At 30.1% G+C, this 14,337-nt stretch overlaps 2 protein-coding genes across 2 annotated transcripts in view; one reads left to right on the top strand and one right to left on the bottom strand.

The window, feature by feature from the left end:
• The window catches only part of LOC142320755 (alpha-tocopherol transfer protein-like), a 29,342-nt gene extending 19,602 nt beyond the window's left edge, over positions 1–9,740 (top strand). The window contains exons 4-6 of the mRNA XM_075358747.1: positions 6,983–7,088; positions 8,683–8,867; positions 9,487–9,740. Coding sequence (XP_075214862.1) covers positions 6,983–7,088; positions 8,683–8,837 — 261 coding nt within the window. The 3' untranslated portion in view covers positions 8,838–8,867; positions 9,487–9,740. The remainder of the gene's footprint in view (positions 1–6,982; positions 7,089–8,682; positions 8,868–9,486) is intronic.
• Positions 1–14,337, bottom strand: part of LOC142321684 (zinc-regulated GTPase metalloprotein activator 1-like) — a 443,413-nt gene that overhangs the window by 204,357 nt on the left and 224,719 nt on the right. The window lies entirely within an intron of this gene.

Here is a 14,337-nt window from a genome sequence, read left to right as displayed (position 1 = left end):
ATTCTTTCTTGTACCAAGGGGCTACTTTAATTGGCATTTATTTCACTCTTTCTGAATTTTGGGACAGCAGGGTGTGGGAGGCAACTCAAATACTTCAAATGGGACCAATGATCATCTCATATATCATTTTAAAGAGCACAATGAGACAAAAAAATAATACAGTTAAAACTAAATTCTGATCACCCAATCCAAAATGGCAGCCAACAGTGTGTCTGTTTCACATAACTACAACAATGGTTGTATTTTACTTTAATTTATTTGTTATTGCTTGTTGTAAGCTTTACTTAATTTTTTTGTTATTTGAGGTACCCCAATTCTTTCTCTGGGAATCTTCTTTGGTAGGGGTGGCTCAAAAACTTTAAATGGGATATATGATCATCTGATACAATGTTTTAAGGTCTTTGTCTTTTCTAAGCAAGCAAAATGATATCAAAAAAATTAAACTAATTAAACTCTGACTGTTAAAACCAAAATGAAACAATAAATGTCATTGTGTAAATTAAAAATTGAAAAAATTAATTATTAATTTTTTTCAAATATTTATTTTAATTAAACTTTTAATCTTGAATTTAAAAATTATTAAATAATCAGATAATAATTAATTTACTCATTTTTTAACATTAAAATTTTATTTCATAAGAAACCTTTAAGAAAACATTTTTTATTTCATAACTTGTCAATGTCACATTCTGATCAACAGTTAAACAAAGATAAGTTACATTTTTCAAAATTTATATTCATTGTTGATTTTTTAATAAGTAGCTCAAAGTGTAATTGCATTAGTATTGTTCTTGGATGAACTTTTGCGCTTTTTTTAAAAACTTAAAGCTTAAAGAGTTTAAATTACAAAGGTAAAAATAAAAAAAGGGAAAAAGATTTAGAAATCAAAATTAAAAAAAAAAACCTTAATTTCTACAAAAAAAGTTTAACCTGAAACCTATTTTTGATTTTTACCTTAGTTAAAGAACCATAATCTACTAAAAATTATGAGTCTCTTATGTAAAAAACAATGTTTTTTTTTCCAATTCAAGAAAGAATAGAAATAGTATTTTTATTTGGGGAAATAAAAACATACAAAGGAATAGCTAATGAATGCATTTTATGTGCAGCATTTTAATCATATAATCTTCAGGATCACAGTCACAAATCTAAGAGAAAATTTCTAAAACACCATAGTAGCATTTTATATGATAAAAGGCCTAACTGACCCAGTATGGATGAAGTTATTGAAGAAGGAATATTAGCAATAATTTCTGTTATAATTAGCAATAATAATCAACAATCGGCAACAGCGACTGTACAAAATAATAATTTATCTAGGTGGTCGGTATAAAAAATATACCATCAATATGAGATTCAATTTGTACAAAAACTTATTGAAGATGATTTTGCTAAGAAAGGTGAATTCAGTGAAATTTTGACACAGAGATTAACAGCAAGAACTATTTTTCTCTTCAACATATTGTTCACTGACAAAGCTTCATTTACTTTATATATAGCTGTTAACAGATATAATAGTAGGTTACTGGTCAAAAGAAAATCGTCACTGGTATCGTAAAATCAAATCCAGCATCTAGGGTAGTTAAATGTACGGACTGGAATAATAGATGATACACTTCTTGGACCAATTGTCATTAATGGTAACTTAGATGGTGTACAATGCTTGGCTGAACAAGCAGATAATCCCAGCTCTCAACAATGTCATTGAGATACCTCTTACATACACCATTCATGACAGAAGATGTGTTTTTCCACTTAAGATTGTGCTTCTCTGTGCTACACCTGCAATGTGAAATATGCATTGAAGCAGCAGTTTCCAAATTATTAGATATTGACGTGGCAGTATTAAATGGCCTACAAGATCCTCTGACCTGAACCCCTTGATTTCTTCCTGTGAAAATTTTAAAATCCATTGTTTATAGCTCACAGCCATCTTCTTTCAAATAATTAAGGAAACGCATTGAGATAGAATGTAGGAAAATTTCACCAGAAACTTTTCACAATGTGGAGAGAACCCTTTAAGCAGTATATGTATTACGGCATGGACGAACAGGGAGGGCAGTTTGAACATTTAATATAAGGTGAGAAGCAATAACATTTTTTAATTGAAATAATTTTATTTGTTAATATTTTTAATTCATGAGATTGATTACAGGATTTTTTAAAACAAAAGATAAAATTAATTACACATGAAAAAATAACTGCAAACTGTTATTTAGTTAAATTAAAATAAAATTCTTCAAGACTGTAAGTTTAATTAAACAAAGTATTTGAAACTTTTTAATAATTAATTTTTGCAATTTGTAATTAATGGTACCTATTTCTTTATTACAAGGTGTGTGAGAAAAGTAATGAGACTAACTTTTCACTTACCAAAGTTTTTATTTTTTTCAAACAACAATATTATCCCCTTCAAAGTAGTTCCCTTGGGCAGCTATACACCGGCGAAGTCATTGTTCCCAATCCTGGTAGCAGCGCTAGAAGGCTTCAACTGGTAGGGCTTTTAACTGGTCGGTCACAGTCTTTTGAATGTTCTCCAGAGTTCCAAAATGACGTCCTTTTAAGACATGTTTCAATTTCAGGAAAAGAAAAAGTCACAAGGACTCAAATCAGGTGAATAGGGGGTTGAGGAACTGTAGGAATGCGTTTTGAGGTCAAAAATTCCCTGATGGAAATGGCCGTATGAAACAGGGCATTGTCATGATGAAGCATCCACTTGTCTGCAATGTCTGCTCTCACACGAATCACTCTTTTCCTGAGCCTTTCAAGTACACCTTTGTAAAACACTTGGTTGACAGTTTGTCCTGGAGGAAAAAATTCTTTTTGCATGATACCCCACTGTCAAAAAAGCAAATCAGCATGGTTTTGATCTTTGATTTGCTCATTCAACATTTTTTCGATTGAGGAGATGACAGAATGTGCCACTCTTTGCTTTCTTTCAGGATCATACTCAAATATCCAGGATTCAGCACCTGTGATCACATGATTGAAGAATTCTTGATCATTGTCAACCCTCTCAGAAGATCAACGCACACATTTCTTCGACTGTCCTTCTATTCCGTTGTGAGCTTTTTCAGCACCAATTTCGCATGTCCAAATCGTCTGTCAAAATTTGATGTATGGTGAAAGTGTTTAAATTTAACTGTTCACTCATCATCTTTGTTAAACGACAGTCTGATCTCACAAGAACCCTCACACACTCAACGTTTTCGTCAGATTTTGAAGTTTAAGGTCTCCCTGAGCGAGGTTTATCTTCAACGTGTTCTCGGCCTTCCAAAAATGATTTGTGCCAGCGGAAAACTTGTGCTCTTGATAAACAATCTTCCCCATAGGTCTGTTTCAACTTTTCAAAGGTCACACTCGCGGATTCCCCAAGTTTAACATAAAACTTGATTGCACAATGTTGCTCTAAATTCCGATGCTCCATTTTTGTAACATACAACTTCACTGATGGCGCTGTCAAAAATAATGTGTTGGCTGAACGAAGTTGAAACTCGTGCTGAGCATGTGGAAGGGATGAACAAACCGGACTAGCACAGACCGGTAGACACAGTGTTGCCAGATCGCTCGCAGTGTTACCAATCTCATTACTTTTCTCACACACATTTATTATGTATTATTATGTATTTCTAAATTATAGTCACTATTTTGGTTTAAACAGTCAGAATTTAATTTTTTTGACACCATTTTGCTTGCCTCACAAAGATTTTTAAAACTATGTATCACATGACCATAAATGCCATTAAAATCTCTATTAAAAAAGTTAGAGGGGATGTAAGTTACTTTTCAGCCACCTAGTGTATAAGATTATGTATTCACTCAAGCTGAACTATTGGTTTTCGTCCAAATATTAGATCTTATTTATCACCTGGAAAAAAAGGTTCAATAACAATTTCAACAAACAATTTGTACAAAGAGTTTCAAATATTTCTTATTTTAATTCTTCTGCCGTGAAATCTTTAACTAAAATTCATTCATCACATGTAAATTACAAAATAATATATTGTACACCAAGTTGGGGGAAGAAAATTTTGGGTTGAAATTTCAAAATTTTCTTGGAGTTATATATATTTCTACTTGCTTTAATTTTCATCACTTAACCTTTTTTTTTTCTAAAATTCATCCTGAAAATGTAAATTAAAAATAATTTTATCAAACGGAGAGCAGATTTAATATTTTGCCCTATTACATTTTTATTTACATTCTGAATAAGTATCATGCACATATTTTTTTTTGTCAAATGGTAAATTTTTAATGTGATTAAATAGCATAATAAAATTTAAAAGTCTGATACATTTAAATTTAGTTTAACAACTTAATTTTCATGAAAACATATTTTGGGATTTCCCATTAAAATCAACCTTAAGATGGCAAAACTGGATTTCTAGTATACTGTATATTCCAAAATTATTGAAAACATTTAACAAAAGTAACATGTGAAGGAATAAACTTCAGAGAGAGATTCTATTCACTGAGCCAAAATTCAAACTGCCTTTACATAAATGGGATATTTAATGCAATGTTACAGCTACTTGAGAAGCCTAATGTAATGGTTTTACCCATATTTAAAGTTAGATGGTACAATCTATCCAGTGAATATTTTTTGAGCTGTTATCATACAATTCTCAATTAATCTTCTATAATTTTGACACAAAGTTGCATTTGAATATGTGAGTGGTTCCTTTATATACCTATTATTTATATGCCTAAGATGTCACAGGTAAAAACAAGTTTTTTTAAAAAACAGCGCTATCTGTTGGATGTAAAAACAACACACACTATACTAAATATTTTACGATTCTACTTCACTATTTCTGATATGTGTCTGCTATAAGTTAAAAAGCTACTGGACTGATTTACACACGGAGAAAAAGGGAAAAAGGGAAAAATTGAAAAAGGTAAAAAAGAAGAAGGTGAAAATGGGAAAACGGTAAAAAAGGATATGGAAAGGAAAAAGGGGGAGGGGACACAAGTGAAAGGGTAAAAGAGAAAGGTTAAATTTTGTGAAGTTTGTTATGTTCATTTTGTTAATGTTTTATCAAACTTTCAATTGTGTTCATTTAATCTATATATATATATATATATATACTGAAATCTAGCAATAGTGAAGCATTGACAGGTCTGCTAGTTTTAAATAATTATTTTCAGACACAGATACAGTTGTGTAGTCTGCGAAAAGGGTTACAATGAATGGCTCAAGATTTTGAGGCAGGTAATTAATAAACAACAAAAAAAATCACAAAGGACAGAAAACACTTTCCATGTTCAACATCTTGAAATGAGGACTTAGTATTATATGTGTATTCTTATCAAAAGATGAAACTTCAACTACTAGTTTATGGTTGCTAAGGGTATGACTTTAACCAATTGTAACCAGCTCCTCTGATAACATAGCTACTAAGTTTTTTATCAGTAAAATATTTGCAACTAAATTGAATGCTTTACTGAGATAGTAAAATATCTGGGTAAGATTATCTGGGTAATATCTGGGTATTTTTCCTAAAATGAAATATTAGAAAAGAAAGGATTAAATTTCTCACACGGCTTTAGATTTGTTCGAATTCAGTACTAGATTATTGTAATTTTACAACACATTCTTTCATATGAATCGTTAATTTGAGTAGATTTGAGCAAAGTATGCAAATATTTTTAACAATAGGAAAAACAATTTCATAATCTCTATAAAGGTTTTATGTAGAACACTAGGCATTTTGATGGGTATCTCCATCTTTTTACCAGTGAGAATTTTTTTTTTGGAATTTCCTTCAATTTCATAATTGCATGTAGTGAAAAATCACAAAAAAATCTGCTCCCCCTGCCAAAAAAAAAGTATTGAACCAAGTCAGTTTTCAATAATGATTTAAATATTTCTTTTCTTGAAATCAAACCGATACTTTTGTTAATTTCAATTTTCTTTTTGTTAATTTCATTTTTTTGTGATTTTCCTTTTTCAACAGTTGATTTTGCTGTTGAAAAATTAGAATTTTCATATATCATGTAGCATACTTCATAGACTTGGACTTCGGATGATCCGATTATTACCTTAATTCACTATGACCTCAAAGTAGAAAAAAAATAAAAATTCCTAATAATTATATGTACTTGCTATTATTATAACTGAAAAAATATAAAAAATCAAGATTCATATCTTTCAGGTTTCAAGAAAACTTTTTATTACTTACTACAATGAATCGATCTACTTACACTGTAACCCCCAATTCAAAAACTTAGTGAAAAAAACTCACAAAATATTATTGCAAATTTATTAATTCTACATAAAAATCTGATTACAACAAACATAAAATCCATCTTGAATAATAATAATCTTTCTAATCCAGTACAATCTTGGTATTGATCTATCTACCTCTACACCACAATTTCACAGAGGCAACTTTGCAAAATAAAAAATAACATGAAAATTTCTTCACAACCTTGGTGTATATTATTAATTGAAAAGTCTTTATAAACCATATCCATATAAATTTAAATAAATAAAAAAATATCAAACTGACCATAATATCATAGAGATCACTGGTCTTAAACGCTTGTGATTTCTTTATATGGAGTTCCACACAGATCGATCTATATCTCTCAGGCTGATAACATGGAAGAGATTTGAAAGGAAGAATCAACAATACAATTAACATCAAAAAGTAATATATTAAAATAGATGGTGATTTGCATTGTACTCGGTAAGAGTTAGATTACCACCTAGACAGTGTACATACTACCAATTGAAGCTCATGTTAAATACTTGTGGATTTCACACCAAAAGCAACGTTAAAGTAAGAATTTATCTTAGTGTGGAAGAATCATAATCATAAGTAGGTATGGTAGATAGATAGGTATAAGTAATTATAGGTATAATAAATATTCTATAATCAAGTTTGAAAAGATTTTTTATTGATACCTGTGTTGTACTATTTAATTCAGTCACTACAAATCTATTTTTTTATTTATTTGTTTTATTATTATTCACTAGATACATATAATTAGTGGAGATCACACAGAACTGTATAAGTTCTTTGATAAGAAAATATTACCAAGAGATTACGGCGGAGAAGAAGCAAGTATTGATGAACTAAGTGGTAACTATGGCAGACAATGTATAACATATACTAGCACTTAAGATAAAATTAATGAACCATATCACAGAAACTTACTTCATGTATTAATCTATTTATTTATCTTTAATTTAGTTAGAATTAAATTTTCGGTACTCAGCAATGAACTTCTTGTACACCGACCAACTCTGATGGGTAGATTATCCTTTCTCAGATCCTCTTTCCCTTATTTATCCTCAATTAACTCACCATTATCAGTTAGTTCTCTGAATGTAAGTTTGACCATTCTAAGATCTTCATGCTGAAAATTCAAGGACCATAAACAGCCAATATATCTAGAATATCTGATAGGGGATTTGCTATGGACCTATTTGAGGTTTATTTCTTGCCTAATGGGTGCAAATTAAATGCAGTGGTTAAAGTGCATTTAACCAGGTAAAGACAAGTATCTTTTGGCCCCCAAAATAAAAACCATCTCTTTTATTTTATGAAAAAAGAAATAAATTGATAAAATAAAGTAATTAGAAATAAGCCCTGAATAAGATAGAAAAAAGCATTCTGTATAACTTGATGGTAGTTAAAACACCTTTACATCTCAAAGAATAGCATCCTGGAAACTGAAGGAGAAATGAACTAAAGATAATACATCAACAATCAAGGTCACGGTTTAATGAACTGGTTCTTACAGATTATCAAAATCAAACAATGGCAGCAAAATTTCACAGAATCCTGTTTTATTTTGTATAAGCTAATCATTACAGCAATCAATCCATTAAAACAACAAAAATTAAATAAATGTGAAAAAATAAGAATATTAATAACATTTAATGTAAATAGCATTTAAAAAATTACAACTCAAATTTAAGCTTTTTTCTCATGTTAAACAAATTACATTCATGCTTTAATTAAATTATAACATGTGTTTCTCTCACACTTTCATGAATACTATATGTAATTATCATTATTACAATTAAAAAGGTACTTATTAAAATAGACAAAGTACTTATTAAAGTAGTACTTATTAAATATTCATGTCAACACAATTAAGGTAAATATAGAATAATACTAATTTCAATAAGAAATATGCAGAATGTTTCAATAAGTTTCTCCCAAACTTATATAATTGTACTCTTCTCATCAAAATAATGATAAAAGTCTATATATAAACATATGTTTGAAAATGTTTTGTTTTTAGGTTACAAGGATTTTGCTTAAATTTGAACTCTAAAGATCAAATAATACTATATTGAAATAGTTCAAACAAAAATTATTGAGCAAAATTCTTGGTTTTAAAATACATAACAAATTTGGGGGTAGTAATGGGTTCTAGAATGGTGTCTTCAGTGGTTTCCAAGAAAATTGTTTTAAAACCATAAAATTTAAAGTTGAAAAGCACACTTCTTTTTTAATTTTGATGTAAATATACTTGGTTAAATTGTCAATTTTTCATTAAGCTTGCATATAAAATCACTAATTTTGCCCAATAATTTGTGCCCACATCAATTTAATCTAGCATTATTTGTTCTTTAGAGCTGATGTCTTTCATTAGCCACAATCTAAAAAGTAATGCATTTCCTGACCTGCATATATTTATACAGTGTATAATACTTTTTTCCAGATGCCTGGGAGAAAACTATAGAATCCTTTAATGAATGGCTAATAAGTAGAGGATCATTACTTGTTGATGAAAGCAAACGTCCAGAAAAAAGTGAAAACAAATGTACAGAACTCTTTGGTCCAGAAGGAAGTTTCCGACAATTAGAAATAGACTAACTGAATTTCTAACCGATATTCTTTTACTTGGTAAGAAGCTCATGTGATTTACTTAAATAAGCAATTCAACAGATTAATATGAACATTCATACCAATGAGTTTAAAATTTAATAAGGTAATAAAGTGTCTTTAAAAGATTTTTTAACATGTCTAGCGTACTCTTATTATCAATTATGAAAAATCCACAAACATGCTAAAATAGCAAGTTTAAAATAAACTTAAAAGTTAAATTTTCTGATTTCATCATCAATTTTCATTGATTCATCATCATAAATAAAATATCAATACAGATATCAGGTATCTAAAATATTAGGTGACTATTGCTGTTCATGATCACTCCTGTCCCTGAATAAAGAATCAGTTATGACAATTATTAGATTTATCACACAATGACAGTAATTTATTAGCTGATATTGCAATATTTTGTAATTGATAATGAATCCAAGGTTCAAAAATAATATTATGTAGATCGGTAAACAGGATTGCTATTTTGGAGTGTTGAATGGGTTTTTTCTTCAATATTTATTAATTACATATATATATATACATATATATATTACAGTGTTGAGAGACACAACCAAATTTTTCAGTTTGTACTGTATATTGTGTCAATACACTTTTTGAAAAATAGTTTGTTTTTTGTCAACAGGTGAACTTCCAAAACATTATTATTGGCTGATCACCACCACAAAGAAAGTAACACAGCACTATAGTTTACTTAATTTAATTTTGCCAAAATATGAAAGACAAACCATTAAATTCTAAAAAGTACAATAAGCAACAAAAAAAAAAAAATAAAGGCATAAAAATATTAAATACTGGTAGTTACCACAAGGACCTGACTGAAGTACAAATATATGTATAAATGCTCATCACAGTAAAGCTTTCAACATCATATTATGTAAACATAACCTTTAGATGTCATGAAACTTTATTGAGTCCTTTCAACAGTAAATAGAAGGGAGACTCCCTCAAATAATTGTGGATTTCCCTTAAAAATACAAAGTAATTAGTAAATGACAGAACTAATCGGCAGATGACTTCTCCATCCAGCAAGACATAAATTAAACCTATTAATAGGCCTACTAATTTTCCCAGCAAAACATTTATACTTTTGTTCATAAAATAATTATACAGTTATAAACGTAATAATGTATATTAATGTAATGTAGTTTTAAATATACTTATTTTGGTCATAAAATAATAAATATATAAAAATTCATATAAACTGATGACAAAACATATATTATTTTATTTCTTTGCACCAATCAAACTGGATTTTTTAAAATAGATGAACAGGTGAACTGGTTACAAATCTGGTATTTGATATTGCCTAAATTTATAATTAAAACAATTTGGAGGAAAATCCCATACATAGCAAATTGAAATTGGGTTAAGAGTTACATCACCATTGCAGATGAAAACAGAGAGCTGGTAGTAAAGTGGATTCAATTGCAGCGAACAAACGGCTGCCTAATATGATGGGATGGCACATACCTAGATGATTGTAATTTACTATAATACTGTATTTCTCCTTTCCTAACTGAACTTGTCGACTTTAGGAAGACAAGACACATAAATGTGTGCATGTGTGTGACACACACACACACACACACACACACACACAGTGAAGTAGTTTGCCAATTTACCTCTAGTCACTAGTGACATTGGTTGAAAGAGATTATACATCACCTAAATACTCTTCTTAACACGTAGTATAAGTACTCATAGCTACTAAACAGCTTTATGACTAATCACTACCTGTTTTTCTCTTCAGAAGAAACTAATACGATAAAGCCACAGTACACCAATGGCTAAAAGAAAAATTGAGAGCATGACATCGCAAACAAAATCAGATTGAGCCAACAGAAAGCACTAATCAAAACCCTAAATGTAATAATCTCATATTTTTAAATGACAAAAAGGTAACGATGTGAATGGGAAGGAAGATATTTCCAGAAAGAACACGAACAACGCTTGTCGAACGCTTCCGTCAAGCGTTTTGGTCAAAACATAATATTACCAGACAGTAGATGAAGAAAACTTAACTCACTTACTAACTAACTAACTTACTAAATTCCAGTTGAATTTTATTAATTATTCGATCGAAGGTTTAAAGTTAATTTCCATCATTCTCTGTTTGGTCCTAACGTCAACAAATTAGAATGTGGCGATCCACGCAATAATCAATGAAAAATAAAATCATGAAAACGGCCATAGCAGAACACACCACAGAAACACGAATCGAGTAGTGTTACCAACAATTGAACGAGCTAGCGTAAAAATCTGCTTGCTCCTGAGTATGAGCGCTGGGCCAAGTACGTCTCGCACAGATATATATATTTCTGGTTTTTTTTTAACAGAAATAGTCAAGAAAATTATCTAGAAACATTACATTTGCCTACATAAGCCAATGTAACGAAAACCTATCAAGAACATGAGTTTAATATTAAACGGTCTCACAGTAACAAACATTTCGAAAATATGTCATTTCGAAAATTAATTCGGCCAGTCACGCGATGTTCATCGTCTAAGATGTCAAAAGATAACATACTCGTTTGCATTGTTTTTTTAGCAGAAGTATTTCTAAATCAAGATGTAACCGACTTTTGACTTATGTTCAACTAACAGGCAAGCGTTTTGTAATAAGAAAATTCCTCCGTTGACGAAAACAAATGGTTTTTAATAGCCAACAAAACCACAAGGATTGCTGGATCCATTTAAAAAGAAAATCTATCTTCAAAAATATTCATTCACATACGACGACTAGGCAATAGGCGGGCTGTAACGGTTAAAATGGTGAACTCATCCCCACTTATAAAACCTTTTAAATCGAATGTTTGTTATCAATAGGAGTTCTGTTTAAAAAAGAACCCAACTTTTTTAATTACGCGCCAACAGAGATATTTAGTGACGTGCGGTTGGAAGTATTGTGTTCCGCATAAACTCCTCTGTAACCACATGTTCTTGGATTCTTGATGTCTCGTTCAGTTCTTTTGATATTGTTTGAGTACAACATGTTTGTGTAAGTAGCGATTTTTTGTTGATTGAACTTTTTGTCTCAATGTCAGCCGTAATCCCAGCTTACGATCCTTTTCATGAATGTTTCACCGTCATCGGCTTCTTCAAGGAGTTGCCGGAAATTGTTCACTCTATGTTCTTTCTGCTGTTCGGTCATCAAACGAGGAACAAACTTTGCTGCAACTCGATGCATGTTCAATTTGTCAGTCAGAATGTCATAGCATTACGTAATTGACATGCTAAACCTTTCTGCAAGTTCTCTGACAATCAATCGGCGATTTGCACGCACCAGATCGTTGATTTTCTGAACGTGTGTGTCATCAATTGAAGTCAAAGGCCTTCTTGGTCGAGGTTCATCTTCAAATGACTGACGACCCCTTTTAAATTGTGAAAACCATTCGCAGCATTACACACGACCCAGAGCATCATCGCCGTAAACTTGTTTTAAAACTTGAAAAGTTTCGGTGAAAGTTTTACCCATTTTTACGTTGTATCGTTGCTCCCGAAAAAGGTATATTACAAAAATCGCTACTAATATTTAAACACGTTGAACTCAAATAACAATGACACGAAAAATAAACGAGATATAACAATCCAAGAGCATGTGGTTACAGAGGTTATTTGGAACACAATGCTGCCAACCGCACATCACTAAATATCTCCGCTGGCGCGAAATTAAAAAAGTTTGGTTATTTTTTGGACAGATATCGTAGACAAAGGTTTCCAAGAAAATAATCAGGAGAATCTATTTATTTATAACAATTTTTGAAACAATATACAAAATAATGTTTTTTTTGTTTTTTTTTTTGTTTCCAAACCACTATTTTATATAATTTGAGTGATTGTATAAAAAAGGTAATTATATTTAAAAGAATATATAAAAAAAGGTTCTAAAAAGTGGAGATGAGTTCACCATTTTGACCCATTAACCACCTGACTACAATGAGGGGCAACTATGGTATAGTCGGTCAAGTTAGAGATGTGCCAGGTGTGACAACAAGGTAAATCAGCTGCCGAGACGACTGGTTAATGATTTCGCTTTCAACGTAAACATCGAGAAGAATTTGATTCAAAAGTTAGTTTACACGATGGTTTTGTTAGAAAATTCACGGTAAAGATATGGTTGAAAATTTAGGCCACAATCCTGAAAAACAAACATTATAATTAGTATACAGGATTAGTATACATTATAATTAGTAATTAGTATACAGTTTCAACGTCATTTTCAAGCAAATTGGAAATTGCTGTTGATCTAACTAATTAAATGGATACAGATGGAACTGTCAAGCAAGTATATTGAATCCTCGTATCAGAAGTTACAGCAGCATACTATTTTGTGAAACGAAGAATGTGTTTAAATAATGCACGGTCAACGAAGTACACCGATGAGCATCATGTATGATAATAATTAAACAAACAGCTTTTATTTTACATTCAACAAATATAATAAAAATTTCTTTAGAATCTGATGTGGAAAAAAGTAATATTACTAATCATGTAATATTACTTCTTTTATTATTTTTAATGATTATTACAAAAGAATTAATGAAAGTTTCTTGGCGTTCTAACTTTTATAAAAACAAACTTATCTTAAAGTACTCCTGAGCATGTCAACTCAGGAATATGATTGTGAACTCAAAATATATTGTTTAGCAGAAACAGTGTGTTTTGAAAATCTTTCTTTTTAATAATGACAGTATGTAATTTATTGTCAGAAACAGATTTGGAAAATAATAACAAAATTAGCTTTGATGAAAATTTTAATAATTTACATCTCTAAGAGAAGACTACATTTTCGATATGTATTTTTATCAAATTATGAAATTTCAACTATTATTTATAGCTGCCCCAATGAATCTTGAAGCTTTGATTACAACGGCTAGTAAGGTGCTTGTTATTCAAACTGAAAACATTGTTAAAAACCTTCACAACAAAATTAAATAATGAATGATTTAAGCTTTATTTTTTAATTAACAATTATTCATTTATGAATTAGTTTTTATTTAATCATTAAGTTTATCTGGAAATAAAATTTTCAGCATGTTACCAGCAAAGAAGTAGGTACCTACTTCTTTGATTTTTACCTACTTTGAAGAAGTAGGTATTGATTTTTGTATGTATAACTGTTGTTATAATACCATGTTTACTGGTGCGTTTTTCAACACTGGAAACTCTTATTTTTACCAAGAACGGACGATTTCAGATCTAATGCTTTGGGTCAGTAACACTGTATCCCAATAAAACCAAAAAAATCACATTTTTAATCAGTTATAATTATTTTCACAGTTTAATCCATAGATTATGATTATTTCAAATGGTTTAAAAAATAATATCACATAATTTTTATAGTTATTTTTGTGAGACTGAAATTTTAAAAAATACTAACCAAATGTTTTTTCTCATATACCGAACGAAGGGATGGGCGAAGTTTTATTTTCTTTTCACCAAAATTCATAATTTTTTTCAGGTTGTCAATTAA

This window comes from Lycorma delicatula, chromosome 3, assembly GCF_047948215.1.
Source record: "Lycorma delicatula isolate Av1 chromosome 3, ASM4794821v1, whole genome shotgun sequence".
Taxonomy (NCBI): domain Eukaryota; kingdom Metazoa; phylum Arthropoda; class Insecta; order Hemiptera; family Fulgoridae; genus Lycorma; species Lycorma delicatula.
The sequence above is the reverse complement of the archived record's forward strand: the minus strand, read 5'-3'. Positions and strand labels throughout refer to the sequence as shown.